The sequence below is a fragment of the Protopterus annectens genome, chromosome 13.part0 (genome assembly GCF_019279795.1).
Source record: "Protopterus annectens isolate FY-2018-M chromosome 13.part0, PAN1.0, whole genome shotgun sequence".
NCBI classification, from domain to species: Eukaryota; Metazoa; Chordata; order Ceratodontiformes; family Protopteridae; genus Protopterus; species Protopterus annectens.
Genome location: NC_056747.1, coordinates 977,286,722 through 977,314,674, shown reverse-complemented (window position 1 = coordinate 977,314,674; position 27,953 = coordinate 977,286,722). Strand labels below are relative to the sequence as shown.

The 27,953-nt window shown below is 39.2% G+C and overlaps 1 protein-coding gene across 4 annotated transcripts in view; it reads left to right on the top strand.

Annotated features, from left to right (window-relative positions):
- The window catches only part of LOC122787886 (junction plakoglobin-like), an 803,785-nt gene that overhangs the window by 607,209 nt on the left and 168,623 nt on the right, over positions 1-27,953 (top strand). For all 4 annotated transcript variants that reach the window (XM_044054804.1, XM_044054805.1, XM_044054806.1 and 1 more), the window contains one exon: positions 6,481-6,605. In XM_044054804.1, the coding sequence (XP_043910739.1) occupies positions 6,481-6,605 (125 nt within the window). The remainder of the gene's footprint in view (positions 1-6,480; positions 6,606-27,953) is intronic.

The window sequence follows — 27,953 nt, the reverse complement described above, 5'->3', positions numbered from 1 at the left end:
AGCAGACAGTACATTGTTTTTAAACTGCTAAAGTATAGTCACAGTATATAAGAGAAGTGCAAAAAAAAATACTTAGAGCCCTTTTATGTGCTTCCCAGCTCAGATAGACTAGGTAAACACCTACTGCCACTAGGTGAATAATCCCAGTCCTCCTAATATAAAAGCACAGTAAAGGAGTGTCCAGAGAGAAATGTTACCACAAACAAACTTAAAAAGATACAAAATGCTACCACAAACAAACTTCAATATACAGCTACAGCAATGCACTTTAAACAGCTTGTAAAAGTGTGATTATTCAAATGGCTTTAGAATGTTTGTACATCTGTTATGGTGTGCTGGAATCTGTAGATGGAGACATAGAAGTTGTCTGCCCTATGAAGTCTATTTCCATTACAACTCTTACAAGGGAAAGCAAGTGAATAAATGCAAGTCAGATTTGTTTTACTGAATTAATTTCATTAATTTAATTAATACTGGCATATATCAGTTGCCATAAATGGCACATTCTTCTTTATGACCTCTACCATAGGATATTAAAAATACTACAGCTAAGTCATTATGTAAAATATGAGTACTATAAACAAGTGTGCAAACGTACACCTGGAAACAAAGGCTGAAAGCAGATGAAGAGCATTATAGTTTTAATGTTACAGAGAGCATTCTACTCTTTACAGCAGGTAAGCACTATTCAACAGGTTACTTACGTGAAGGTTATTTAGGGAGTACAAATATTTCAGCAGTGGGAGCTACACAATGATACACATTTGTGCGTGTTACGTAGTAGGATAGCATTATATTTATGGCAACTTCCTACAGAAAGAGAAGAATAGAACAAGATTTTCTAGAAATTCCTTGAAAGCACAGTAGATAAAAGTTTTTTGTTTTGTTTTGTTTGTTTTTTTTTTTGTTTTTTTTTTTTTTTTCCAGCAGTAGGAAAGGCTAGATAAATCATGCATCTCATTAAGACTATAATCATGGGAATGACAAAATATAGAGAGGAGAGGAGGAAAAGGAGGGGAATCCTTGATTAGCTGAGTAAAGGTTTTAAGAAATGGTGAGATGTGTAATTTATGCTGAAGGCATGTTCATGGCTGATTGTTATCCTGGTAAACGAACTTTCTACATTCTTATATCTCATACTGAGAAATTCAGAAACCTTAGCAAGTGATGTGTAAATTTATACAAATCTGATCAGAAACCTTATCAAGTGATGCAGAAATTTATACAGCTCTTAAATACGGGTTCCTATCAGCATTTCGAATGTTGAAAATGCCGAATTTAATTTAATCGAACTGAAATGTTCGAAATCTCAGAAGAGCGAACTGACGGAACATTGATTTCTTTCCCAGGGAAAGAAATCGGTGGGCTGTCATCGGAGTTTGCTATTTCCTCCACTGTGGTGTGAGAGTTATGGACCTTAGGGTTAAGGTGCGGGTTAAGGTAAGTGGATAGTTAGTAATGTATGTATGGTGTAGTGTAGGGTTGGGTTTTGTTAACTGTATGTGTGTGTATTTATTGCTTTGTTTGTGTGTAGTTTTGTAAGGTATGTGTGCGATAGTTACAGACCTTAGGGTTAGGGTGCGGGTTACGGTAAGTGGATAGTTAGTAATGTATGTGTGGTTTAGTGAAGGGTTGGGTTTTATTAGCTGTATTTGTGTGGTTTATTTATTTTGGTGTGTTTGTTTTGTGTGTATGTTTCTCAGAACAGCAAATGTTTTCCCTGGGAAAAAATACACTATTTGAGACATTCGATGTTTTCAATATTCGAAATTTCAAGTTCAAACATATGGTGTTCGACATTTTGGAATTTCGAATATATGATATAGACCCTGATATACTGCTATATCAGACATATCTGTCAATACCTAGCCAAACAGACTTAGGCATTCCTGTATGGCTTAAGTTTTCTTTGCCAAGTGACTACCACAACTGCTCTTTTCTAAATTATACCAGAGAGAGGTGTCCATTGGTGGTCAGGTGCAAAACTTCTACACATATTTAGAAAAGTCATTAAATGACATTTTCTTTCTGCTTATAAATGCACTAGTAGTCTGTAATTTGGGGATATTGTTGGTTAGTACATTTTATTTCTTGCTAGAAAATGTTCAACACTAATCCAATTTAAAGTAAATGCTCAAACCAATGCTGCTTTGCCAGACATAAAATATCATCTAAAATAATCAGGAAGATAAACTGAAAATATTGTATAAATACATGATCCTAAAAACAGCATGGTGGGAGGGGGCCCATAGAATGAAAATCGCCAAGGACCAAGGTACACTTAAACCACCACTGCCTAATGTTTCCTTGTGTTCACTGCAACCAGAAGACTAAGTGATTGTATAATTCTCACTTAATCTGTACTCTATAATCTATACTCTGTAATCTGGACACTGTAGAAATATATGACTCTGTATTAATCCATTAACCAATGCATCAGTTTTATTGTCAGTGTTACTTATGTGCTAATTATTGTTGTTTTTGTTCTTGTAATAAGCAGTTGTACTGTCTAACTCTATTTTCTCTGTAATTTTTTGCAAGATGACCCAGGTCCACTTTAGAGTAAATCACTAACCCAGTTAATAAATAATAAATAAAATAAAGAAATAAAAAAATGTTTCCAATTGTTTTTAAATTAAAGTTGTATAAAACCCATTTGCATATTGTTATAAGATGCAATAAAAGATTTCTGCCCTGTAACATGTAGGAGTGAGAAATATAAAGGGAAAGACTGCTGTCAAGTTATTCATGAGTTGATTATTCCACTTGACTTTAAATAAAACCATAGTATTGCAGAGTGTACAAAATTCCAACCTGGTTCATTCTTCAGAAAAATACAACTTTAGTGGGCATGATTAAGGTGTAGAATTTCACAGTAACAATCACTGTCTGACCATCATCCATTATTTCTGCTGTGATTATAATCTGAAGTGTTTGGCAGCTGCTTATGTTTAATGTGTGGTCTGTAAATGTTCTGTTGGATAATCTTCTGCCTATAATTTCTGTAAGGATTGTTTTGGCAGGAATATTCAATTTTTAAATTCTATGAGTTTTTAACTGCAGCTACGAAGCACATAAATTGACCTCTGTTTTCCCTGATCTTGTATCTTTCTACTATAGCTTGTCACTTTGCAGACATGATGTGGCTGCTTCTGTCACTGACTGTACAGCTTGGAACTTTGCAACTATATGTCTAGCATCAGAATGAGCAGTGTTTTTTTAAATGTCTGTTATTGGAGCAGCTGATCACCTTTCTTCATCATACTTTTGTGAATTGTTGCTGGATACTCCTGATGTATCCTGTGATTTCCTGCGTCTTTGTAACTAATGGCTTAATTTTGACTTTTGTCAGTAAACTGAAGCCTGTTTGGGATCTGGTTAGTCTGGGCTTGTTTTAATATGTTACTGCTTACACAAAATATGAATGGACAGAAACATTAACTTACAGGTTGTTCTGCTATAGGTACTTATCAATACATGCGTCAGTCCTGATGATGTTTTTTTTTATCACATTACTAATGCAGCCTTTCCATCTGTAAGATCTCCAACTCTAGCCAGTGACAACCAACCTTACTGAACTGCTTCACTCTGATTAATGCTCTTATGCAGGAATCTATCTTGTCTCGTATTCTGGCAGTTCCTTGCCTTGTACATTTTCTTTATCACTCGGGTTCAAATGTAAATCAGACTGTGTTATTAATTTTATCTGCTTGTTCTACTATTATTTCTTCTTCTGTAATTTTCAATAACCTTGAGAGCAGTGATTATCTATGGAACATAGTCATTGATTCTTCGCCTGTAATTAAATGCAACATCACCTTTCTCGTGATCTCGTTTCCTTCACCAAGTCAAACACATTGCTTACTCCTGCACAATTATTTTGTACGTTACCTTCTTTCTTATGATTTAATATTGATGTACTGTATTTTATTCTTTAGCTTTTATTATTGTATGTACAATTCTAAGGTTCTTTAAGTTCTTTAATAAACTCAAAGCTGAAATTGAAGTTCTAACTGTTTTAAGTGATGTCTACAACATAGATCTGTACGCAGCTGCATTAAAGGTGTCAGGCTCAGTTCCATAAACTTCACCTCACTGACTACCCAATTTGGTGAACCCACCCTATCAAAACCTCATTGCATGGCACAGCATAAACTAACAAGTAGCTACACCGCCAAGCCCTGTAGCTTACGGATACAATCACAATCTTAGAAAAAGGAGCACAACAAACTCAATAACAAAAACCAATAAAGTCTTTAGCATAATACAGGAAACAAATAAACAGAGCAAAGCCATTTTGCTGAAAACTGCAAGGATAAAGTGATCCAGCTGACAGAATGACAATTCAAAACATAAAAGTCAATGAATAGCAGTTAGACAAATGGAAACTGATAAAATGGGATATTCCTTTTTTAAGAATATAATCAAGCTCTTGAAAATAAATTAGTTTTATTGCTGTAGGTAGCATCAGCTAAAACCTATGCAGGTATTAAATGGGAAGGGGCAGCACTTGGAGGGTATAATAAGGACACAATCCCAGATGTAATTCCTTATAACGGTTACTCTGACTAGTTGTCTCTTGGTGTTTGTATTGGCAAAGTCCAGGAATCTCTAAGCTTGGGCACTAGTGGAGATATACATTTCCCACTCTATAGTTGTATAGTTTAGATCACCAATTATTATATTTGTGTGTGCACATGTGTGTGTGTGTGTGTGTGTGTGTGTGTGTGTGTGTGTGTGTGTGTGTGTGTGTGTGTGTGTGTGTGTGTGCTGTCTCTTTTGAGTGTGCATGTGCACAAGTGTGTGTGTGTTCATTAATACCTGCCAACATCCAAAATGTGCATGTGTGTGTGTGTGTGTGTGTGTGTGTGTGTGTGTGTGTGTGTGTGTGTGTGTATACACACACACACACACACACACAGCAACATCCTAAACATGTGTGTGTATGTTGGTGTGTGTATTTCTATGTATCAAAATGTGTGAACTAATATGCAACATCTAAAACTATCCAAAAAAACAAATTCACAGTGATGAAAAACTCAGTGAACAAATATGCTGCACTATGAGTGATCATCACCCAAGTAATTCCATTTCTAAGTCAGTAGATAGGATCAGAAGCAATTCAGTCTCAAGTACTATTCTTTCTCAGATTTTAATTACCTGTGCTTTGATAAGAAAACTTTTAAAATAGGCCATATTTGATTAAATCCACTTTGTTAGTACACTTTTATTACATTTTCTTGATTACATTACTTTGTTAGTATGTGTTATCACACCCTTTGTCTGGGATCTATCATTTAAAAAAAAATATATATATATATATATATATATATATATATATATATATATATATATATATATATATATGTGGGTTCCATTCAGAATATCAAAGCTCAAAACTTTGAATTTCATATGATCGAAGATCATATGTTCAAAGTTTCAAAACTTCAAAATCCCGAACGGAGACTGGCATACAGCGCAGACTGGGAGATTTCCCTTGTCCTCACTGTAGTGCGATCTCGGAGTTGGTATATTTAAGTTGTGCGGGGGTGCAGGCCAGGGGCTTGCCCCCCTGCAGACATGTTTTACTGTGTTGGGTGGTGTTTCGAGGTGGGGTGTTACAATTTCAAGATTCCAAGATCTCGAGATTCTGAACTCGGTGTTCTGAAATTCAAGATTTTGGTATTTCGAAATTTCGTAGTGAACCCATATATATATATATATATATATATATATATATATATATCTATATGTGTGTGTGTGTGTATGTGCTAAAAAAAAAATATATATATATATATATATATATATATATATATATATATAATAGAAACACACACATACACACACACACACACACACACACACACACACACACACTTGTATGCATAAACACATGGAGATATGCAAGCATATGAGTACACATGCACTCATGCATGTGCTCAAATTCACATGCGCATACATACACAGACACATGCACATGCATACCATGTTTGTGTGTGTGCCATGTACACTTACATCTGCATACACACTCGTGTGTGCATGCACATATGCACACATACTCACAGTCACACACACACCACACGTGAACAAATGTATACAAAATGCATACACTCAGACATACATATGCATGCACACACATACATACACACACACACACACACACACACACACACACACACACACGTATATGTACACATGTGCACGTACTCACAAACACACATACACACACACACACACACACACACACACACACACACACACACACATGCGCATACACACACCAAGGGCAGTTCCTATATCACAAAGCACTTGTTAACCACAAAAGCAGGAAGATATTTAGCTACTAATTAACAAATTATGAAGATGAGAAAAAGTGATGACATTATTGAAGCACTGCTGTTGCTCATGCTATCAATTGTAATATCATCTATAGTATGTCTTTATGGTATTAATAAGGAAATCTTTTCTGCTTCTCCCCAGTCTGTTATGCAGCTTCATTGCTGCTCCACATATTTGAAGATAAACAGGAAGATTGCACGAAACAAATTTTAATTGAGATGAACAGCTGCCTTGCCAGATCTAAGCCTGCAGTCCTAGATGGAATAGTAAGTGGTAACAAATTAGAAAGTAAATGATTTCTGTAACAGTGATGCAGGATGGTAAATAGTATAATGGAATAAAAAATAATTAAATATATATATATATATATATATATATATATATATTGGCATAAATCTGAATGCCAAGTTTATCCAATACCCAAAGTGGCATCTTCCTTGAACAACATGTACAGGATACTATTAGTTCTTCTTCTTTTGGCTTTTCCTGGAGACTATTAGTTCTACACTGAAAAAACACCACTGAAGCAGAAAATGGGCTGAAAATTCTTTACTTCACAGCTCGTAACTGGTACCTCGGCTTTTCTCCTTCAACGGATACAGTACAGCAAACACAGCCACTTTTTTTTAAATACATATCAAAATCCTTAACAACCAATTCATTTAATTCAATCTAAATTAATCTAAATTGATTTAAAGCAAAAGTACCACATTTTTTCATATAAATACAAATTTATATATATCATGAAAAAACATTTAAACTGTAACTATTACATAAAGTATGTTTTAAACATTTTTAAATAATTAATAAAGAATTCAAATAAATTTATCTATCCAAATTTATTTATCCAAACTGCTTTTCAAACTAAAAAGTCTTGTATTAAAAGGGTGAACCACTATAACATTTCTAAGAATGAATGGGATATGTGAAACACACTTAGGAATCATCTGTCAATTTTTATGTTTAAACAGGCAGATAAAGGTGGTAATTAGGTGGTCATGTCAAGGGCTATAATGAGATGGTTATAGTCTTTTTTGATGCAAGAGGACTATGTGAAATTGGACTTTAATCCTTTACATGACTTTAATGAACAATTGTTTGAAATTTTGGAACGAGGGGAGAGGTTGGGTTTCTTAAGTAGGGATAATGTTAAAAAGTTATACATTGAGAAACCATGTGATCCTTTTATGCATTGCCAAAAGTACATAAGGATTTGTTAAACCCCCCAGGGGAAACCTATTGTTTAGGGGGTGCGTTCTTATTTACAAAATGTAGGGATATTTTTGGATTCTTTGCTAAAGAAATTTTTGAAAAAAGATTTCTGCACATGTGACAAATACTGAGGAGTTATGTAAAGAGGTCAAGCAATTCTTCTGGTGTGATGAATATTACTGGGTGGTGGTCGATGTGAATTCTTTATATACAAATATTCAGTTGAAGTGGGGGTTGGAAGCTGTTTGGACCATTATGGGCGAGGGCCCTAAAACAGCATTTGTGGTGAGGTTGTTGGAATTTTGCCTGACACACAATTATTTTAAGTTTGAAAATGACATTTTTCTTCAGATTAAGGGAACGGCAATGGGGGCATCATATGCTCCTACTTATGCTATTCTTTATATGGGTTTCTTTGAGAAAAAATTAATTTATAGTACAAAATGTTATAAAGATCATGTTGTGTTGTTCAGGAGATACATTGATAATCTTATTTTTTTGTGTAAGGGGGATCCACAGGAGTTTGAAATGTTTTTTTTTTTTTATTTATATTCTAGCAAGCACAATCTTACTTTTTCCATGGTAAAATGTGAATCTAAAATTGAATTTTTGGATGTTGAACTTTATGTGGATTCGAACAAGAGCATTCATTTTAGGCCTCATAGGAAAGCAACTGCTGTGAACAATTTTTTGCATGCAGATAGCATGCATCCTTCCCATTTGCTTAATTCCTTGCCTATGGGTGAATTTAAGCTCATTGCCCCAAATACCTCTAAAGACGGTTGTAAGATGGAATTTCTTTTCGAAGCTAAAAAGAGGCTCTGTGCAAGTGGGTATAGTGAAAAGGTTTTGAAACATGCCTTGGATATAGTTTTAAAAGGAATATATGGAACTAAAGACATGAGAACTAGTTATTGTGATAATGTGTCAGGCGAAGTTGAGGCAAAGGATCTCTTTTTTGTATCTAAATTTTCTGGTTTCTCTGAAAAAAATGAGAAAAATTATTTTGGATTTGTGGCATGTTGTATGTGAGGATGTTAATGTGGAGACATAATTTCCTAAGTTTATTAGATTTTCTTATAGGCATTATGCCAACTTGTAGGAACTCTTAAACATGGGGTGTTTTAGTGCTCCACAGGAACTTTCTGGTGTGCTTGCTTGTGGACATTGTAAAGTTTGTGCTCATGTTAGAATTGTTTCGGGAAGTTTTATTAATGGTAAAAGATTTGTGTGTAAGGGCAGATTTAATTGTCACTCATGTGGTGTAGTTTATGCGATAGGTTGTGGGTGCACGGATATTAAGTGGTACATTGGGCAAACCAAGAGGGCCATTAAAGTAAGGATCATGGAACATTTGAAAGACATCCGGAATAGAAACATGAGAAGTCCAGTTGCAAAGCATTTCATTAATATGCATGAAGAAAGAAAAAAAAAAAACAAGACACATTACTTGTTTTTTCTTTTCTGTCTTTACCCAGCCTTTATTCAACGGGTGGGGGGGGTACAGTTAGGAAATTATTGGAACTAGAAAGTAAGTTCATTTTAAATTATAGAACACTGTCACCTATGGGGTCTCAATTTGGAGGTTAATCTAGTGTATTAGGCAAACCTTTTTAGTTTGAAAAGCAGTTTGGATAAATAATTTTGGATAGATAAATGTGTTATTTAAATACTTTATTAATTATTTTAAAATGTTTAAAACATACTTTATGTAATAGTTATAGTTTAAATTGCTTTTCATAATGTGTATACATTTATATTTATATGAAAAAAATCTGTTGCTGCCACTTTAAATCGATTTAGATTCATTTAGCTTGAATTAAATTAATTGGTTGCTAAGGGTTTTGATATGTATTTAAAAAAGTGGCTGTGTTTGATGTACTGTATCCGTTGAAGGCAAAAAGCCAAGGTACAAGTTACAAGCTGTGAAGTAAAAAATTTTCAGCCCATTTTCTGCTCCAGTGGTGTTTTCAGAACTATTTAAAATTTTACATTTTAAAATAAAACCGTATATATATATATATATATATATATATATGTGTGTGTGTGTGTGTGTGTGTGTGTGTTAGTGTGTGTGTGAAGTGTGTGTGTGTAGGTGAAGTGTGCTAGTGTGTATGCTATGTAGTGTAGTATAACTGTATTTATATATATATATATATATATATATATATATATATATATATATATATGTGTGTGTGTGTGTGTGTTTGTATACATATATATATATATATATATATATATATATATATATATATATATATATATACACACACACACACACACACACACACACACACACATATACACACACACACACAAAATACGCTTTTAAGGTGGTAATGAAATACAAATGCTAATTTTATAAGAATAACATTGCTGAAGTGCAAGTTACGCTATTAATCTACTTGCATTAACTGAATCTTTATTTAAATTGGATTTGTACTTTAATAGCAACTGAATGTTGAGCTTAAAAGATTATTTTAGTTATTTGTTTGAATTTTCTGAGTGGTTAATAGAAGTTTATCTAATTTGCTGTCTTTCAACATGTCAGAGGCCACAGTGGTATAGCGGTTAGCGTTATTGCCTCACAGCAAGAGGTTCTCCCATTTGATTCTCGGCTGGAGCACCTTCTGTGTAGAGTCTTCATGTCCTCCCCATGGTCGAGTGATGTTTAAAGACATGTAGGTAGGTGCGTGTGTGCATGGGTGTGCCTTCTTTGAAGGTTGGTCATCGGGCTGGCAACTCGGCATCGTAAAACTCCACTGCCAATCATTAGCAGACCAGAGTTCCACTGTGGCGACCCTTAACCAGGAAAAGCCAAAAGGCATTAGTTTAGTGATCAAAGCTTGAGTTTTGGTAAAAGTGTGTTTTTGGTCACTGGGGATAGAAGAGCAGCAGGTCAGGTTTCTGTGCTAAAATGTCAAATTAATAGCAAAGAGGTAAAGAAAGGCATCATATCATTTTCAGAATAACATAAAAAAAATTCCACAATGGAGATGATTAAAACAGAATAAAACAAGCAAATAGAATATAGTAAGCATTTTCATTTCCTAACAAGGGAACTTTTTCATTTTCAAAATAAAAGTTCAGGGAAATGTTGAAAATGGTAAGGATTTTTCATTTTCAAACTAAAAGTTTGTGGTTGTGTTAGTACTGGTAATGGACATGCATTATGACATAGCATTTGACATGAAACTGAGTAAAAGAGATATTACTTCAATAACGCAAGACAGTAATCATGGAAATATCCAGGTTTGCTCTACTATCTCGTCATCTAAATCCAAATTGTCTTCTGGATGAATGTATATAACAGCAAAAAATCATCATCATTATCATCAACCCTCTTTTTCCCATTTTTTTACATGGAGTCAAAGTGTTGTGCCACTGTCACAATTTTTCTCAATTCAGTGCCACTCTCCTACCTTCTTCAGCAGTAATGCCCGGCTGTCACAGGTCTTTTCTCACACAATCCATCCATCTCACTTCCTCTTGAATTCTTGTCTGTCTCAAATCTTCTTCACCAGATTGTCTTCTTTTTCATACACATGTGCCCAAACCACCATAATTTGTTATTTTTGATATTCTCTGCAAATGCAGCTGCTTCAGCTTCTGCTCTGATAGCCTCATTTTGTTGTCTGTCCTTCAATATGCATCCTGCCACCCATCTCAGGCACTTCACCTCCATCACCTTTACCTTCCATAACTGGTCTGATGTCACTGCCCAGGTTTCTGTACCATATAGCACTAGTCACACCACTGATTGTGCAGCTTACATTTCAGCTTTTTTGGCATCCTTCTGTCATACACTTCCTCTGACACTGTGCCAGCTGGCTGCAGTCCTTCTGATTCTAGCTTTGACCGGAATACCTGAACCTTTTAACCTGTTTCACTATTTTCCCATCTAACTCAGTTCTCAGTTTCATCTGCTTTTCCCCTTTTGCTGCCATTACAACTGTTTTATGTGTACTCACTTTCATTCCGTGTGTACCTTCAGCTTTGAATTCAATACCCCCTATCATTTGCTGAACCTCTTGTTCAGAGTCTCCCTGTAATGTCACATCATCTACATACATCATCTTTGTTGTTCTGTCTCCTCTGACCCATTTGCTAAACTAGTGCATCACTAGAATAAACAGAATTGGGCACACCGCTGAACTTTGATGTGCATCCACTCCCGCTGGGAATCCTTCTGTGAGTCTGAACACTATTTATACACGTGTCATTAGGTCTTTGTACATAGCCTGTAATAATTTTACTAATGTTTCCAAGACTTTCAACTTCATAGAGCTGTCCAAATCACCTTTCTTGGGGCCATGTCATGTTCTTTCGCCATAGGAATACCCTTTTTAACTCATTCTTATCTCTAGCTTCTTCTCAACTATTATCTGGGCTAATAGCACTTGCAGGCAAACTCTGTGCCAGCTTTTCACAATTTTGCAAGTGGTAAACCCTACTTACTTAACTACACTAACTCCTAGATTGGACAACTATAGAGAAAGGATAGACTCACATATTTGGCAAAACTGTTTCTACTACCAATCTGCAGCCTTTTTCTTCAGGGGCCCTATTGTCAAACTGCGCACACAGGTCAGATAATAGAAGGGAGTCCAAAGTCTACTGGCTGTGGATTTAATTTATTGTTTTTGCCCCAAGCTAAATTGTTGTGCATTTAAAATAGCATAAAACTCCCCACTGCTTTACTCCTGTTGCCTACATGCAAAGATTTACCAAATACGACCACCCACATCAAATGGCATACCTCCACCTATCACAGTACTAACAACTGCAGTTGCTGTTAGTGCTGTTCATTATGAGTGGACCAGTCATCACACAAGCAATAAAAATGAATGTGAAAAATCCACACACTCTCAAATTAATCTCTCCTGTAATCCTGGATTTAAGATGGCGCATTGCACATATTCTGCTTAAATGTTTAACAAACTGTATTACAAGCTGAGATAAGTACTGCATTTTATTTTTCCTGTTTATTTATTTGTTTAATTGAATATTTTGTTAAAGATAGTACTGCATTTTATTTTTCTCTTTATTTATTTGCTTCACTGAATATTGTGATCTCTCTGACTCTCTGCAGTAAGTGGGGGTTATTGTTCTCACTTCATTGATATTCGGTATTGAACTCTTAGCCTAGAGGGTTTCTCTGTGCTTATAAGTCTTAGTCACTTATCTGTGAATTTATTTCTGCTGAATATTTGAGCTGTTTGGTTAGCTGCTATATACCTACATCAACTGTATTACAAGCTGAGGTAAGTACACACTTGCAGTGTTAAAAGATAGTACTGCATTTTATTTTTCTGTTTATTTGTTTCACTAAATATTGTGGTCTTTCTGTCTCTCTGCAGTTAGTTACTCGCCCTCTCTCCTTGTTCTTGTTGTGGTGTTAATCTTGGCAGCTTTGGAATTGCCCACCCCTCCTGTAAAATTGTGTTTGAACACTCCTTCTGGGTCCATCTCATTTGCTCACTCAACCGAGTACAGTGAGATCATATTTTGATTTCAGACACTCCTACCAGTCCCATCTGTTCAGTTCTATCCCATCTCTATCCCAGTCTAGTGTCATTAGCTCATTCTACCTAATACAGAGAGAACATTTGAGTAGGCCAACCACTTAGGCCCTTAACCTTGAATTATCTTCTGTTTCTCCTTTCTCCCTTTCCACCTTAATTTGTGTTTTGACTAAGTCTGCTTCTCAGCTAAGTATATTTTTGGCAATTTTTTAACTGTTCAGAGTTGAATTAAACAATAATTGAATTCAGTTCAGAATACAGTTTGAATAAATGGCTTTAATACTGCTACACACTCAAGTGTGCTAGCTTGCACTGCGCTTGAATTGTTTTTAGTGCTATTTTGGTTGCTTTTCTGTAACAAAACAAATATTAATTTTAAGCCTGTTTCCTGCCTTTCCTGTAACTATTCTAGTCCAGATACAGATTTGCTGTATCCAGGACTGTTTGTAAGCTTCTTAGCCCCCCAAGCCTTTCTATGTTGAGGGAAGCCTTCTAGCTTATCAGTGGGAGTGGTAAGCACTAGGTAGCCTATCTACCACAAGAGGAGTGGTTTCTGGCCCAGAAATTGTAGTTTATTGGCCATTTGAGCACGTTTATTGGCCATTTGAGCACTTTTTCCATCTCCTTCAACTTTCAGGTTTAAAAGCCCGCATTTGCACTTGTTTCCCACCTTTCCTATAACTAGTCTAGTCCAGATACAGATTTGCTGTATCCAAGACTGTTTGTAAGCTTCTGAGCCCCCCAAGCCTCTCTGTGTTGGAGGGAAGCCTTCTAGCATGTCAGTGGGAGTGGTAAGCACTAGGTAGCCTATCTACCACAAGAGGAGTAGTTTCTGGCACAGAATTTGTAGTTTATTGGCCGTTTGGGCAGTTTTTCCATATCTTTCAACTTTCTGGTTTAAAAGTCCTTCTTGTGCTTGTTTCCCACCTTTCCTGTAACTAGTCTAGTCCAGATACAGATTTGCTCTATTCAGGACTGTTTGTAAGCTTCTGAATGGTGCCAAAGTCTGCTATTCAATTTTTTCCCTTAGATCTGCTAGTTTTCTCCTCTCCTGCACTTTTACTAGATTATTAGTCTAGCACTTTACCAGACTTCTTGTAGCAATTATTGTAGCACACAAAAGTGCTACCAGCACTAAATGTTCTATAAGGAAACAGCTTCAGTGCTGCCCACCCCTCCAGGCATGTCTAAAGGCAAGTTCCCTGTGCTTTCTCCTATTAACCTGATGAACCTGGGCATTCTGAGGCAATGTAGCAACTGCCTCATGTACACCAACAACCCCCTCGTCTTACCTCCCAACACTCAGACTTGTGAGAGATGCACTTATATATCCAAATTGGAAGTCATGCACTCTCCTGACAAGACCAGAATAGCTGGTCAAGAGGAGAAGGTCAACACTTGCACCACACCACATAGAACACATAGCCCTCCAGAATACACACCAGCACTGCCTTCACATAAAAACACAAACCACACACCCACTTTCATGGAGGCTCTCAATAAAAATATACCCAAACAGCAGAGACCTCCAAGGCAGAAATGCACTCGATCACCACAACATAACACTAATCATGAGACATATAACTCTACTAAACAGTGTGCCACTCAACCAAAGCCCCTAAGGCAAAACAGCATGCCCAGCACACTAGTCATAGGTGACTCGATAGTGAGGCACACTGATATCCCACTCAGTAGGTTGAATAAGGAGAAAGCAACAGTCAGCTGCCTGTCAGGTGCCAGGATCCACCACATAACATACGCACTGCGGTCCCTCAACAGCAGGTACAAATATGACTCTGCTATTGTACATGTGGGTGTGAATGACCTGAGATGTACCTCCCTGGACTACATGAAAAGAGACATGGAGGAGCTCTCGGATTATGTAGCCCAGGCAGGTATGACCCTAGGCATGAGCATCATCCCACCATCGCCCAGAGTGATACCACAGTACAAGCAGAAAATGATTGATTTCGACAACTGTCTAAGTTTCTGGTGTCATTCTAAGGGGATCCATTATCTGTCTGCCTGGGATGACATGGATCGACAGACCTCATTGCTTTGCCAGAGATGGCCTGCATCTATCACCCCTGGGCTTCTGGATACTGGCCAAGGCTCTTGCCACCCTTATAGTGCCTTTTTTAGGCGGTGTTCTAAAGACCAAATTGCCACCATAACAGCTACAAACAAATGCAATCTCCTGTTCAATGCTAGAAGTCTAAATCTCAAAATGCACTCGCTCAAAGCACTCCTTAAAATGGAGAACATCAGCACTTGTGCTGTAACAGAGACCTGGTTCAAGGCAGCAGAAAGCACCCCTGCACTACCAGGCTATAACTCATTCCACACCTTTCGGCCCCAGAACTTGGACCAATGTGAAGACCTCCAGACTGGTAGCCCAACATAACTCATCAGAGATACTTCAGATGCAGCTAACATTGGGTAAGACAGCGATTCAGGTCTTAGCCTGTTATAGGTCCCCAACCATGTACCAACACACTCACTCCACGTTCCTAAGCACCCTGGAGATCATTAGGGTCCAACCTAACACTGTTATACTGGGCAACTTCAACTACCCCTTCATTAACTAGGAAAAATACTCATGTACCAATACACTTGCCCAAAGTTTCCTGGAATTCAATAATTCCAATGCCCTGGACCAGCTCGTTCTTACCCCCACTAGAAGTAGCAACTTCCTTGACCTGGTCATTACTAACATGGGTGACCGTTGCTCTACACCAATAGTCAACTCCTCCCTGGTTAGAGCCGACCACAAATTAATCACCTTGAAAATCCACACACACACCCCCCCCTGCAAAGGTAACCACCATGAAAAACTTCTCCAAACTAACTTTGGGCTCCTATGAACAGAGGTGGCTAACTTCACGGCACACATGCAAATGGAGAATAGTTGCATAACCGCTGAATCATACACTAGTGCACTGTACGAACATGTACACAAATGCATGGATCTCACTATACCCAATAGAACCAAGACGCTCTCCTCCAAAAAGAGGAAGCCAATCTGGTGGACCCCTGCCATAAACAAACTCTACAACAGAAGGAGGAAACTGATGCGTAATAAGGTGAAGTCCCAAGACTGAAAAAGCCCCCTTATCAGCCTCAACAAAAAGTTGAGATCCCTCATCAAATCCTCTAAAGCTAGCTATGAAAACAGAATTGCAGCAGATAGTAAACACAACCACAAGGCCTTCTATAGTTATGTAAAGAACCTCCATGGCAATATCCAAATTTGATCTGAGCTACTGCACAATGGTGCCACCTATACTGAGCCAACAGATATTGCTAATATACTGGCGGACAGATTCAGTGCTAACTTTACCCCCCCCGAAGGACCAATCACAATACCAGTAGATTGCCAGGTACCCAGTATTACTGCTGCACAGGTTAAAACAGCACTGTCCAAGACCAAGAATACAGCTTCCATGGGACCTGACAATATCCCTGGCTGTGTTCTACATGAACTACAGTGTGAACTGGCACCTCACCTGTGTGCTCTGTTCACTCACTGCCTCACCTCAGGCTTTGTCCCTACCGAATGGCACACTGCTATAGTCATCCCTCTCCACAAAGGAGGAGTGACTACAGACCCTGGGAACTATTGCCCCATTAGCCTGACAAGTCTGATATGCAAAGCTATAGAACACATCATCATGGACCTAATAAACAAGGATATAGGGAATCTCCAAACTCTGGATCCCACACAGTTTGGTTTTGTGAAAGGTAGATCATGCCTGCTCAACTTGGTTGACTTCTTTGAGTCAGTCACCAGAGCTGTGGATGAAGGCAATGTAGTTCATACAGCCTACCTTGATCTGGCCAAGGCCTTTGATACTATTCCCCACTCAGGAATCATAGAAAAACTCACTAAGCTAGCCATCGACCCCTATATCACTAGGTGGGTTTCAAACTGGCTCACAGCTAGAACCCACAGTGTGAAAGTAGCTGACTCCAAGTCAGACTGCCAACCAGTCACAAGTGGAGTCCCACAGGGATTGGTCCTGGGTCCTCTCCTGTTTGGTATCTACTTCTCAGAAGTCCAGGCTAACATGAAGAGACTCTGGCTGACAAAGTTGGCAGACGATTGCAAGTTGGGAGCCATTATTATCTCCCCAAGTGATGTTGTCATCCTACAGAAAGGCCTCACTGAGACCAACGAATGGTGTCAGAACCATGGCCTTAAGCTCAATGCCAAAAAATGTGTCATCATCCCCTTTGGTAAAAACCCAGTTCCCATGAACTACCACGTCAGTGGTAGTCTACTGTACACAGAAAGTGTTATAAGAGATCTGGGAACACAGGTTGACAGCAACCTCTCTTTTGACCACTACACTGCCACTGTGGTCAGAAAGTCCATCTATGTGGCACATCTCATTACTAAGGGTTTTGCATCCAGAAAGAAAGAGGTCACTGTCTCCCTCTACTCTTCCCTCATTAGGCCAATCATCGAGTACAATGCCCCATTTGGCATGTACCTCACTAGATACCTGCAACAACTGGAGAGGCTGCAAAAGTACCTCACAAAGAGGATCCTAGGCCTTAAACACCTGTCCTATATGGACAGACTTAAAAAACTCCAACTATTCTCTGTCTCATATCGCCTACTTAGAGTCAATCTCTGCTTGACTTACAAAGCCATGTCTGACCCAGCTCTGTTAGACATGCTACATCTAAAAAAAATCCCAATCCCTCCGCACCACACGCTCCAGAGACCACAACCTCATTACCACAATCAACGGAACATGCTGGAGGGACAGGTTCATAACCTAGAGACTGCCCATGCTATGGAATAGACTTCCCATAAATGTCAAACAGAGTACCTCACTGTCCCTCTTCAAGAGAAATCTTGATTAGTGGATGGAAAATAGAAAATTCACCCCGGGGATCACTCCAGTGGCTGTACTCAACAGAGGCACTGGAAACTAAGGTCGGGTGGCATGATGCCAGGGTAAGCCTATGGGCTAGGCTTGTAAAGGCTCCAGGGCCATTAGCCTAGTACACACCATGAACCTATGAACCTAAACATTCCAACAGACTAGAACAGATTTTTGATCACATACACATTGAATCTGTTTCAGGAAGCTTGTTTACAAGACTGAAAGATAGTCTGCCTTTGATACTGTGATCTATAGTAGCATTGATGAAATGATGGCCATTTACATAGCTCTAAAAGTTGTTCAGACTGTGCTAAACCATGGCCTTTTTCAGGTAGCCACCACAGCACTGCAGCATTTCAGCAAGTAGGGCAGTCCAGTCCATATTATTATTTTCAAATCACTTAGTCTTGAAAATACTGGAAAAAGATGTATCTGTAAGGATCTTTATATAAACCATTTACATTCATTCTTTCTTGAGCATCGCTGTTGATTCTGAATACAGAAAGATGTCAGTACTTCATGAGAGAAAGCTACATAATTAACTGCTTAAAAAAATAATCAGCCAAAAGTAAATGTCTAACACCTCAGCAAAACCAGCAGTTTATATTTTTCTGTATGCAATATCCTCACCTTATAACACTAGATACAAATATATATATATATATATATATATATATATATATATATATATATATATATATATATATATATATATGGACAGAGGAGGTTATAACGTCGAGAGGAGAGAAGACTCAAATGAGAAGGAAACATTTGATGAAACAGAATGAAAAAGAAACACGAACCCGGAGGGGGAAAGGGAATGGGGAAAGGATGTGTAAGTGTACAAGTTGTGGGTGTGCGAAGTTGGCAGTAGTGTCTCAGTGGGCGGTCTGTAGGGTAGGGGGGGTCAGTTAGTTAGGTTAGGGTTAGGAATAGTTTGGGTTAGGGGCGGTTAAGTGTTAGGGTTAGGGCAGTTTAAGTAAGTTGTAAGTAGTATGGTTAGGGGTAAGAGTTAAGGTAGTTAGCAGTAGTGAGTTAGTTTGGGTTAGAGGGGTTAGGGGTGGTAGTGGAGGTTAGGGGTTAAGTAGTGTTAGTTAGGTTAGAAGTAGAGTTAGGTTGGGGTTAGGGTTAGGGTTGTGTTAGGGAGTAGACTAGTGTGTGGACCTTAGTTTTTAGTTAGGGTGGATAGTTAGTGGTGTGGTTGTGTGTATGTATTTGTTTGTGTTTGTTTGTTTGTGTTTAGGTGTGCTTGTGTTGTGTGTGTGTGGTGTGTGGTGTCGTGTTGTTTTGTTGTGATGATGTGTTGTTTGTATGTGTTGTCGTGTGTTGTTGTGTGTGTGTGTGTTTGTGAGCTTGTGTAGATGATGTAGTGCCGTGTTGGTGATGTTATACCATATATATATATATATATATATATATATATATATATATATATGCAGCAGCAACCTGTTTTCTCATTTTGACATGCGGTTGGGATATCACTTCATTAGTCAATATTACCAAATCAACTACAGCTAATGTGTACACTACCAAGTGATAGATCAATAAATAGAAAGATAGATAGTTGGGTAGAGGGATAGATAGATAGGTAGATATAGATGTAATATATATATATATATATATATATATATATATATATATATGTATATATACACATAATCAATCAAACAACATATAAAAGTGGGATAACTAGAGGAAATTGAAGCATAAAATAAAACAACAATCCATCCCCTCCATATTTGTCTTTCACTAGGATCTGTGATTTATTTGCTCAATGTTCATTCATTCTCCATTTCCCTGACTTAATCCAGTTCAGGGTCATAGGTGGGCACAAGGGAGAGAAACCGATTTGGAATATGTTATTAACCTGTCAAAGGACACACACACACACACACACACACACACACACACACACACACACACACACACACGCACACACACTCACGACAGCATGCACACTCATGACAGCATGCACACCCTTTTAAAGCCTTTTTTAGGCAATGTCAAAAAGACAAAACTACCAACATACTGAAAAAGTCAACAAGCAACCTTAAGGTGCTACTTCTCAATGCTCAGTGCCTAAACAAAAAACTACCCCCTTCAAGCCCTCACTCTGGAGAATGTAGACATCTGTGTCATGACCAAGACTTCGTATGAAGCCATAGAAAGTACTCCAGAGGTGAAAGGCTGCAGTGCCTTCCACATATTTAGACCAACAATAGCACAGACTGAGGCATATGTGGAGGTGTCTCTATCTACATTAGCAACAAACATACCTCCAGGTTGGCTAAACAGAATGATGCCATAAAGCTCATCCACATGCAAGTCACCATAGATAAGGTCCATCACCATATCAAGGCTAGCTACAAGTCACCATCTATGCTCCTAGAGTCTCATGACTCTTACCTAAATGTACTAGAGGTGCTCACCATCCAATCAAACACCTTATTCATGGCTGACTTTAATTACACCTCTATAGACTGGGAAATGTACACTGCCTCAAACTCACAGGCACAATGAATCCTGGACTTTAGTAACACAAACACCCTGGAACAAATAGTGCACTGTCTAACCAGAGGATCAAGCATACTAGATCTTATACTCACCAACATGGGATACTGTTGTAACCCTCATCTCTCACTCCTCCCGTGTCACATCCTCTCTAGTGAGGTTGGATCACAAAGTTGCCTCATTTGAAGTAAAAATCAAACCAGAAAATCAAGCTAATCCAGTAACAGGAACTACTCATAGGCAAACTACATCCTATTAAGTGACAGTTTGTCAAACTAGAAAGGCTCCCCACAACCGTGAGATCACAACTTCCCACTCAGAATTATTCAGAGCCCCTATACAAACAAGTGAATGGCTGCATAAAGGCTGCTGTACCTACCAGAAATAAACCCAAAACAAATACTAAAAACAAACCCCACTGGTGGAATCCTCACCTAAACAGAGTATGCAATAAAAGAAGAAAACTTGTGGCCAAAGTCAGGAAGAGCAACTTCCTTAAAGACAGCTAAATAAGAAACTAAGAGGTCTAATCAAGTCCGACAAGGCCAACTATGAGGTCTGGATATTCTCACAATCAAAAGACAGACAGAAGACCTTCTTCAACTATGTCCGTCACCTTAGAGGTAAACACAGTGTGCTGAACTGGTGATAAATGGTAACACTTTCGCCAGTTAGGGTGACATATGCAATTCTACTGGCTGATAAACTCAGCTGAAACTTCACCCCTTCCACTCCCCCCACCCAGTTCCACCAACTGAAATTGCCTCCAAAATACTCCCCGCAGCTATCAGCAGGAACCAGGTGCTGGCAGCACTTGCTAAAACCAAGAGCAATGCCTCCATGTGTCCCAACAACATCCCTAGTTGCCTCCTGAACAGTCTAAAACATGACCTATCAAGAGCACATGAGACACTGTTCAATGGCAGCCTTGAAACAGGCTACATTCCATGTGAATGGAGAACTGCAACAGTCATTCTTCTCCACAAGAGCAGACTATCAACTGACCCAGTGAATTGCAGTCCAATCAGTCTAACAAAGCCATGAAATGAATTATCATGGAAATGATAAAATAAGTTGGCAACCTACAGACACTAGACCCATCCTAATTTGGTTTTGTTAAGAGATAGTCATGCCTACTTGACCTGGTAGACATCTTTGAGGGGGTCACCAAGGCAATGAAAGAGGGTAAAACAGAGCATGTTGCGTATCTTGACCTGGCATTTGATACAATACCCCACTCAGGCATTGTCGACAAGCTCTCTGAGCTTGGTCTAAATTCTTAACTCACTGGGTTGGGCATGCTCTTGTTTGGCATCTACTTATTGGAAGTCAGAGATAATGTTTAAGGCCACTGGCTTACCAAGTTTGCAGATGACTGTAAACCAGGAGCTATTATAGATTCCTCCCAAAACATCAACATCTTGCAAGTAGGTTTAACACAGACAAATGAATGGCGTAAATCTCAGTGGCAAAAATACATTATAATGTCCTTTGGGATACTGCCAACCCACATTAGTTACTCCATTGATAAAATGCCCCTAAGAGTCGACCAAATTGTAAGGGATCTGAGAAAATGTATAGCTAGCAATTTAGCTTTGACCAACATGCAGCTAAGATAGTAAGAAGATCATTCTGTCACCTAACCTATAGGTAAGGGTATGGTATCCAGGTCCAAGGAAGTTATAGTACCACCCTACTTGGCTCTTATCAGACCTATCATTGAATACACTGCCCTCTTTGGCATGTATCTATCCAGATACTTACAACTGTTGGAACACCCACAAAAGTTTCTCACTAGGAAAATTCAGGGCATGAATACCCTGTCCTACACTGATCATCTAAAGGTTTTATGTCTGTTTTCAGTCTCCAACAGGCTGCTGAGAAGTGATCTTTGCCTGGCTTACATGGCTTCCTCAGACCCTGCCCTGTTGGATCTGTTACACATATACAAAACAAACATCAGCAGAAACACTAGATCCAGGAATCTGAACTTCACTTCTGACATAAACAGAACATACAGGAGAGAACGATATGTGTGTCAAAGGATCCCCGCACAATGGAATATGCTACCCATCCATTCTAAAACAGAGTTCATCCCTGACCTTATTCAAAAGACGTCCCTCCCTGGACTACATGAAAAGAGACATGGAAGAGCTCTCTGATCATGTAGCCCAGGCTGGTATGACCCTGACCCTGAGTAGCATCCTGCCCTCACCAAAAATGATACCTCAGTATAAAGAAAAAATGATCAATTTCAACAATTGGCTAAGCTTCTGGTGTCATTCAAAGGGGATCCAGTGTCTGTCAGCCTGGGGCAACATGCTCAACAAACCGCATTGCTTTGCAAGAGGTGGCTTGCACCTGTCACCCCTAGGCTTTTGAATACTGGCCAAGGCTCTTGCTGCCCCCATAGTGACTTTTTTAGGCAAGGCTCAAAAGTCAAACCCACCTCCATAAACAGCACAATTAACAAAAAACTGAGGGTTATGCTACTCAACGCAAGGTGTTTAAATCTCAAAATGCACATACTCTAAGCACTCCTCAGAATGGAGAACCTCGACATCTGTGCAGTAACTGAAACCTAGTTCAAGGCTCCAGAGAGCACCCCAGCACTACCGGGCTACAACTTGTACCACACGTTTCGGCCACAGAACATGGACTGAAACACAAAAGGAGGGGGTGTATCCATATTCATCAAGGATACCTACACCTCCAGGTTAGTGGTGCAGCATGATACCTCTGAGATCATCCATGTGCAACTAACATTGGGGAAATCTGCAATGCAAATTGTGGCCTGCTAAAGATCACCCTCCATGACCCAGGACCACCACTCCACCTTTCTGGAGACACTGGAAAACATGAAGGTCCCACCGAACACCCTGATATTGGGCAATTTCAATTACCCTACCATTAACTGTAAAAACTACTTGAGTACAAACTCCCAGGCCCAGCTCTTCCTGGAATTCATCATCTCAAATGTCGTGGATCAACTGGTAAATTCCCCTAACAGAGGTGAAAACATATTGGACCTGGTCATCACAAACATGGGCGACAGCTGTCCCACACTGGAGGTCAACCCATCACTGGTTAGATCAGACCATAAACTAATCACTCTGGATGGCCACACCCCACCACCTCCCCCAACTAAGGAAACCACAGTAAACAAACTTTTCTAAAGTAAACTTCACCTTACTTAAGACAGAGGCGGTAAGTTTCACAGCCCCCACGCTAAAGGATAATGCTGCCCAAGATGCAGAAACCTTTACAAATGCACTCTGTGAGCACCTACAAGGATGCATGGATCATGCCATCCCTAGCAAAACCAAGACTCACTCCTCAAAGAGAAGGAAACCAGTCTGGTGGACCCCTGCCATAAACAGGCTATACAATAGAAGGAGGAAACTATTTCAGAAAAAAAGCAAATCCCAAGAAGGAAAGACATCCCTGATCAGTATCAGTAAGAAACTAAGGTCTGTCATAAAATCATCCAAGGCTAACTTCAAAAGAAAAATAGCCAAGGATTCAAAAGATAACCACAAAACCTTCTTTAGCTATGTTAAGAAGCTAAGTGGCAACTCGCAGATATGTACTGAACTAGTGCAAAATAGCACAAATTATACTGAACCTACTGATATTGCCAACATCCTGGCAGATAGATTCAGTGCAAACTTCACCCCCCTCTCACCCCCAAAAGGGCCCACAACAATACCGGAAAAGTGTAGTGTCCCAGAAATCACAGACGCACAGGTGAAAATAGCTATTTCAAAAGCCAAAAACACAGCATCAATGGGGCCAGATGGTGTCCCAGGCTGCGTCTTGCATGAACTACAGAACAAACTAACCCCCACCTAAACACACTGTTCAACCTCAGCCTCTCCACAGGCTACATGCTCATAGAATGGCGCACAGCAATGGTTATTTCACTCCACAAAGGAGGGGCCACAACTGACCCTGGTGCGACTATCACCCCATAAGCCTGACTAGCCTGCTCTGCAAGGCTGTGGAGCGCATCATCATGGAACTCATTAACAAAGACATTGGGAACCTCCAAACACTTGACCCAACCCAGTTCGGCTTTGTTAAGGGCAGATCATGGCTATTAAACCTGGTTGACTTCTTCGAGACAGTCACCAAGGCCATAGACGAGGGAAAGGCTGTTCACACAGTCTACCTTGACCTCGCCAAGGCTTTCGACACCATTCCCCACTCAGGTATTACAGAAAAACTCACCAGCCTGAACATAAACCCCTACGTCACGAAATGGGTTACCAACTGGCTTACAGACATAACTCACACAGTAAGAATAGCAGGCTCCAGGTCCGACTCTAAACCAGTCACAAGTGGTGTCCTGCAAGGCTCGGTCCTGGAGCCCCTACTGTTCGGCATATACTTCTTAGAAGTACAGGCAAACACAGGAGGACTATGGCTAACCAAGTTCGTTAATGACTGCAAACTTGGAGCCATAATTGACTCTCCGTCTGACATGGATATCCTCCAAAAGGGCCTTACTTAGATGGACACCTGGTGTCAAAGTCATGGCCTCAAGCTAAATGCCAAAAAATGCATAGTCATCCCGTTTGGGAAAAACAAAACACCCACAAATTACCACATAGGTGGCAGCCCCCTTAATACAGAAGAGGTAATAAGATATCTGAGGACCCAGGTAGATAATAACCTCTCCTTTGATAATCATATTGCCAAAGTAGTTAGGAAATCCTTCTATGTGGCCCATCTAATTACTAAAGGGTTCGCATCTAGAAATAAAGAGGTTATAGTGCCCCTCTACTCGTCACTCATCAGACCCATCATAGAGTACAATGCCCCATTTGGGATGTACATCACAAGATGCTTCCAACAGCTGGAGAGCCCACAAAAGTACCTCACCAAGAGGATTACTGGCCTCAAACATATGTCCTATTCAGCCCGACTGAAAAAACCCCGGCTGTACTCAGTGGCATATTGCTTACTCAGACGTGATCTCTGCCTGACTTACAAAGCCATATCCAACTCAGAATTGATGGACATGCTCCACCTAAAGAAATCCAAGTCACGCGTTCTAATGAGCTGAACCTCACCACAACAATAAATAGAACATGCGGGAGGGATAGATTCCTGTCACAGAGACTCCCCATGCTTTGGAACAAAATTCCAAACTACATTAGGCAGAGCCCCTCACTAACACTCTTCAAGAGAAACCTTGACGAGTGGATGAGTAGCAGAAAATACATCCCTGGGATCACTTTATTGGCTCTGCTTGATAGATAATCAGTTAATTAATCAATGGAGGGATGAAACCGACGCACTCTGGCTAGGCTTATAAATGCCTTCAGACAGATAGCCTAGTACCTACCTATGAACCTAAGAAACCTTGAGAAATGGATGGGAAATCACACATTTACCCCCATCTGGTCACTGTGACGCTTATGGACAGAGGCCATCAATCAGAAAAGTATTATACTAACTAACAGTCCCTTCTAATCCTTAGTTACCTCCCTACTAACATGACTCCCCCATATAGATGCCTATGATACTCGGGACCTAAATGGTTTGGGGTGTACTGCTAGGCTTATAAGGGCCCTACTGGTCATTAGCCTAATAACAGTTTTTGAACCTATGAACACTTAAAGGCAATTCAGTTATGACATGTATTAGGGTTGTTGGTAGGAAACTAGATCCAGCTACAAAAACTTACATGGACAAAGAAAGGACATCTAGTCTCTACACAGATAAACCCCAGCTAAGTAGTGAACCGGAGAATCAAACATTATAAGGCAAAGGGCTAGCCACTGCACCATCTGTGTTTGAAACTTAAACATTTTAGATTTGTTCTAAAAATATAAGATAACTGTTTTGTTGCAATTGAAGTCAATTTAACTGATGGGATTAGTGGGCCATCCAACTCCAGTTTATCTAAATGTAATAATAACCAATTATCTAAATGAAACAGAGAGAGTATTCAGAAATTATAATCCTTATATGAAGCACTAATATAAGCAGGTGTTTCTTTATTTTTTACATCATTTCATGCAATATCACTTGTTATACATCTCAAATACATGTTTTTTGCACTTAACATTATACGTTATAGTAAGCTAGTCAATGCAGGGGATTAAGGCAACAAGATGTGAACAAGCTGCTTCTGATGGTTCAGTGTTTGATTCCCTAAGACCCCACTTTGTCTATGAACAACTGCTCCCGGACTGAGCCTAGAAAAGGTCCATGTGGATCAGTGTTATGCCCCTGGTTAACAGATGTAAAATAAATAAATAAATAAATAATATAACAGTAGTATATTAAAATGTGTTAAACCGCGGTGGTACAGCGGTAGTGTTGTTGCCTCACAGCAAGAGGTTCTTCTGTTCGATTCTCGGCTGGAGTGCCTTCTGTGTGAAGTCTGCATGTCCTCCCTGCGGTCGAGTGGCCTCCAAAAGACATGTATGAATGGGCTTGCCTTCGCAGATGGTTGGGAGTCGGGCTGGCAACTCAGCACCATAAAAAAAAAAATCTACTGCCAGTCATTAGCGGACCAGAGTTCTGCTGTGGTGACCCCTAACCGGGAAAAGACAAACATTAAATTTTATGACTGCTCAGTTAAATGTGTGTTTTTGGCTCTGATTGCAAAAAAAATCCTGCATGTATTTGTCAGCTTTAGTAGCACAAAGGAATAAAGGTGTCACTATAATACAAGTGACCCAAGTTCAGTTAGTGTTGCAGGTGCCTTTTGGAAATGGGAGGAGAAAATGGGCATGCCCATACTGAGGAAGAGGATGGAGCAGAGGCAGCAGCATACTGCCACAATCCCTTGGGGAGGGTGATGCAAAAGCACATCGTGAAAACAGGTGTTAGGATTATGAAGACATCACCTTGTGGTAGGTGTCAATGCAGTTGTGTGGAAGTGGGCACTTGCATGGGGAAGGCGTTGTGGGTGAGGTTAGCATATTACAAACACATTCATTACCAAGATGCCAGTTAGGAGACAAAGCACTATCATAGCAGTTCATTCTGGAGACCTCTTGTGGTGATCCCATGAGAAATTCCCAGGCATGAGGATACAATTCACATAGTAAAAGTCAATAAACAGTACACCAAACTTTAGGAGTCAATTTCAGTATTAATAATCCACAAGTACTACATCCAGCCAGAGTAAAGTTGAATACAAGAAAATGTTTATTCAATGTTTAAGGGCTTTATTCCTCACTTTTAATACAGAAGTTCAGCAGAACAAATACAGTGTTTATTCAGTGCTATATATAGCCGCATAGTCATGACATCATTTCTATAAAATAATAAAACACATTGAAACATAACACATATTTAAAATTCTGCATTTAAATAATATATTTTTAAATATGTCAATAACATGACATAAATAAAATAACCTGATAAAGTCTAATAGATATTAATAAACTTATTAATACTTAGCAGTTTTTTCATTTAATCCTGGATGTGCAGCACTGCACAACTGCAATTG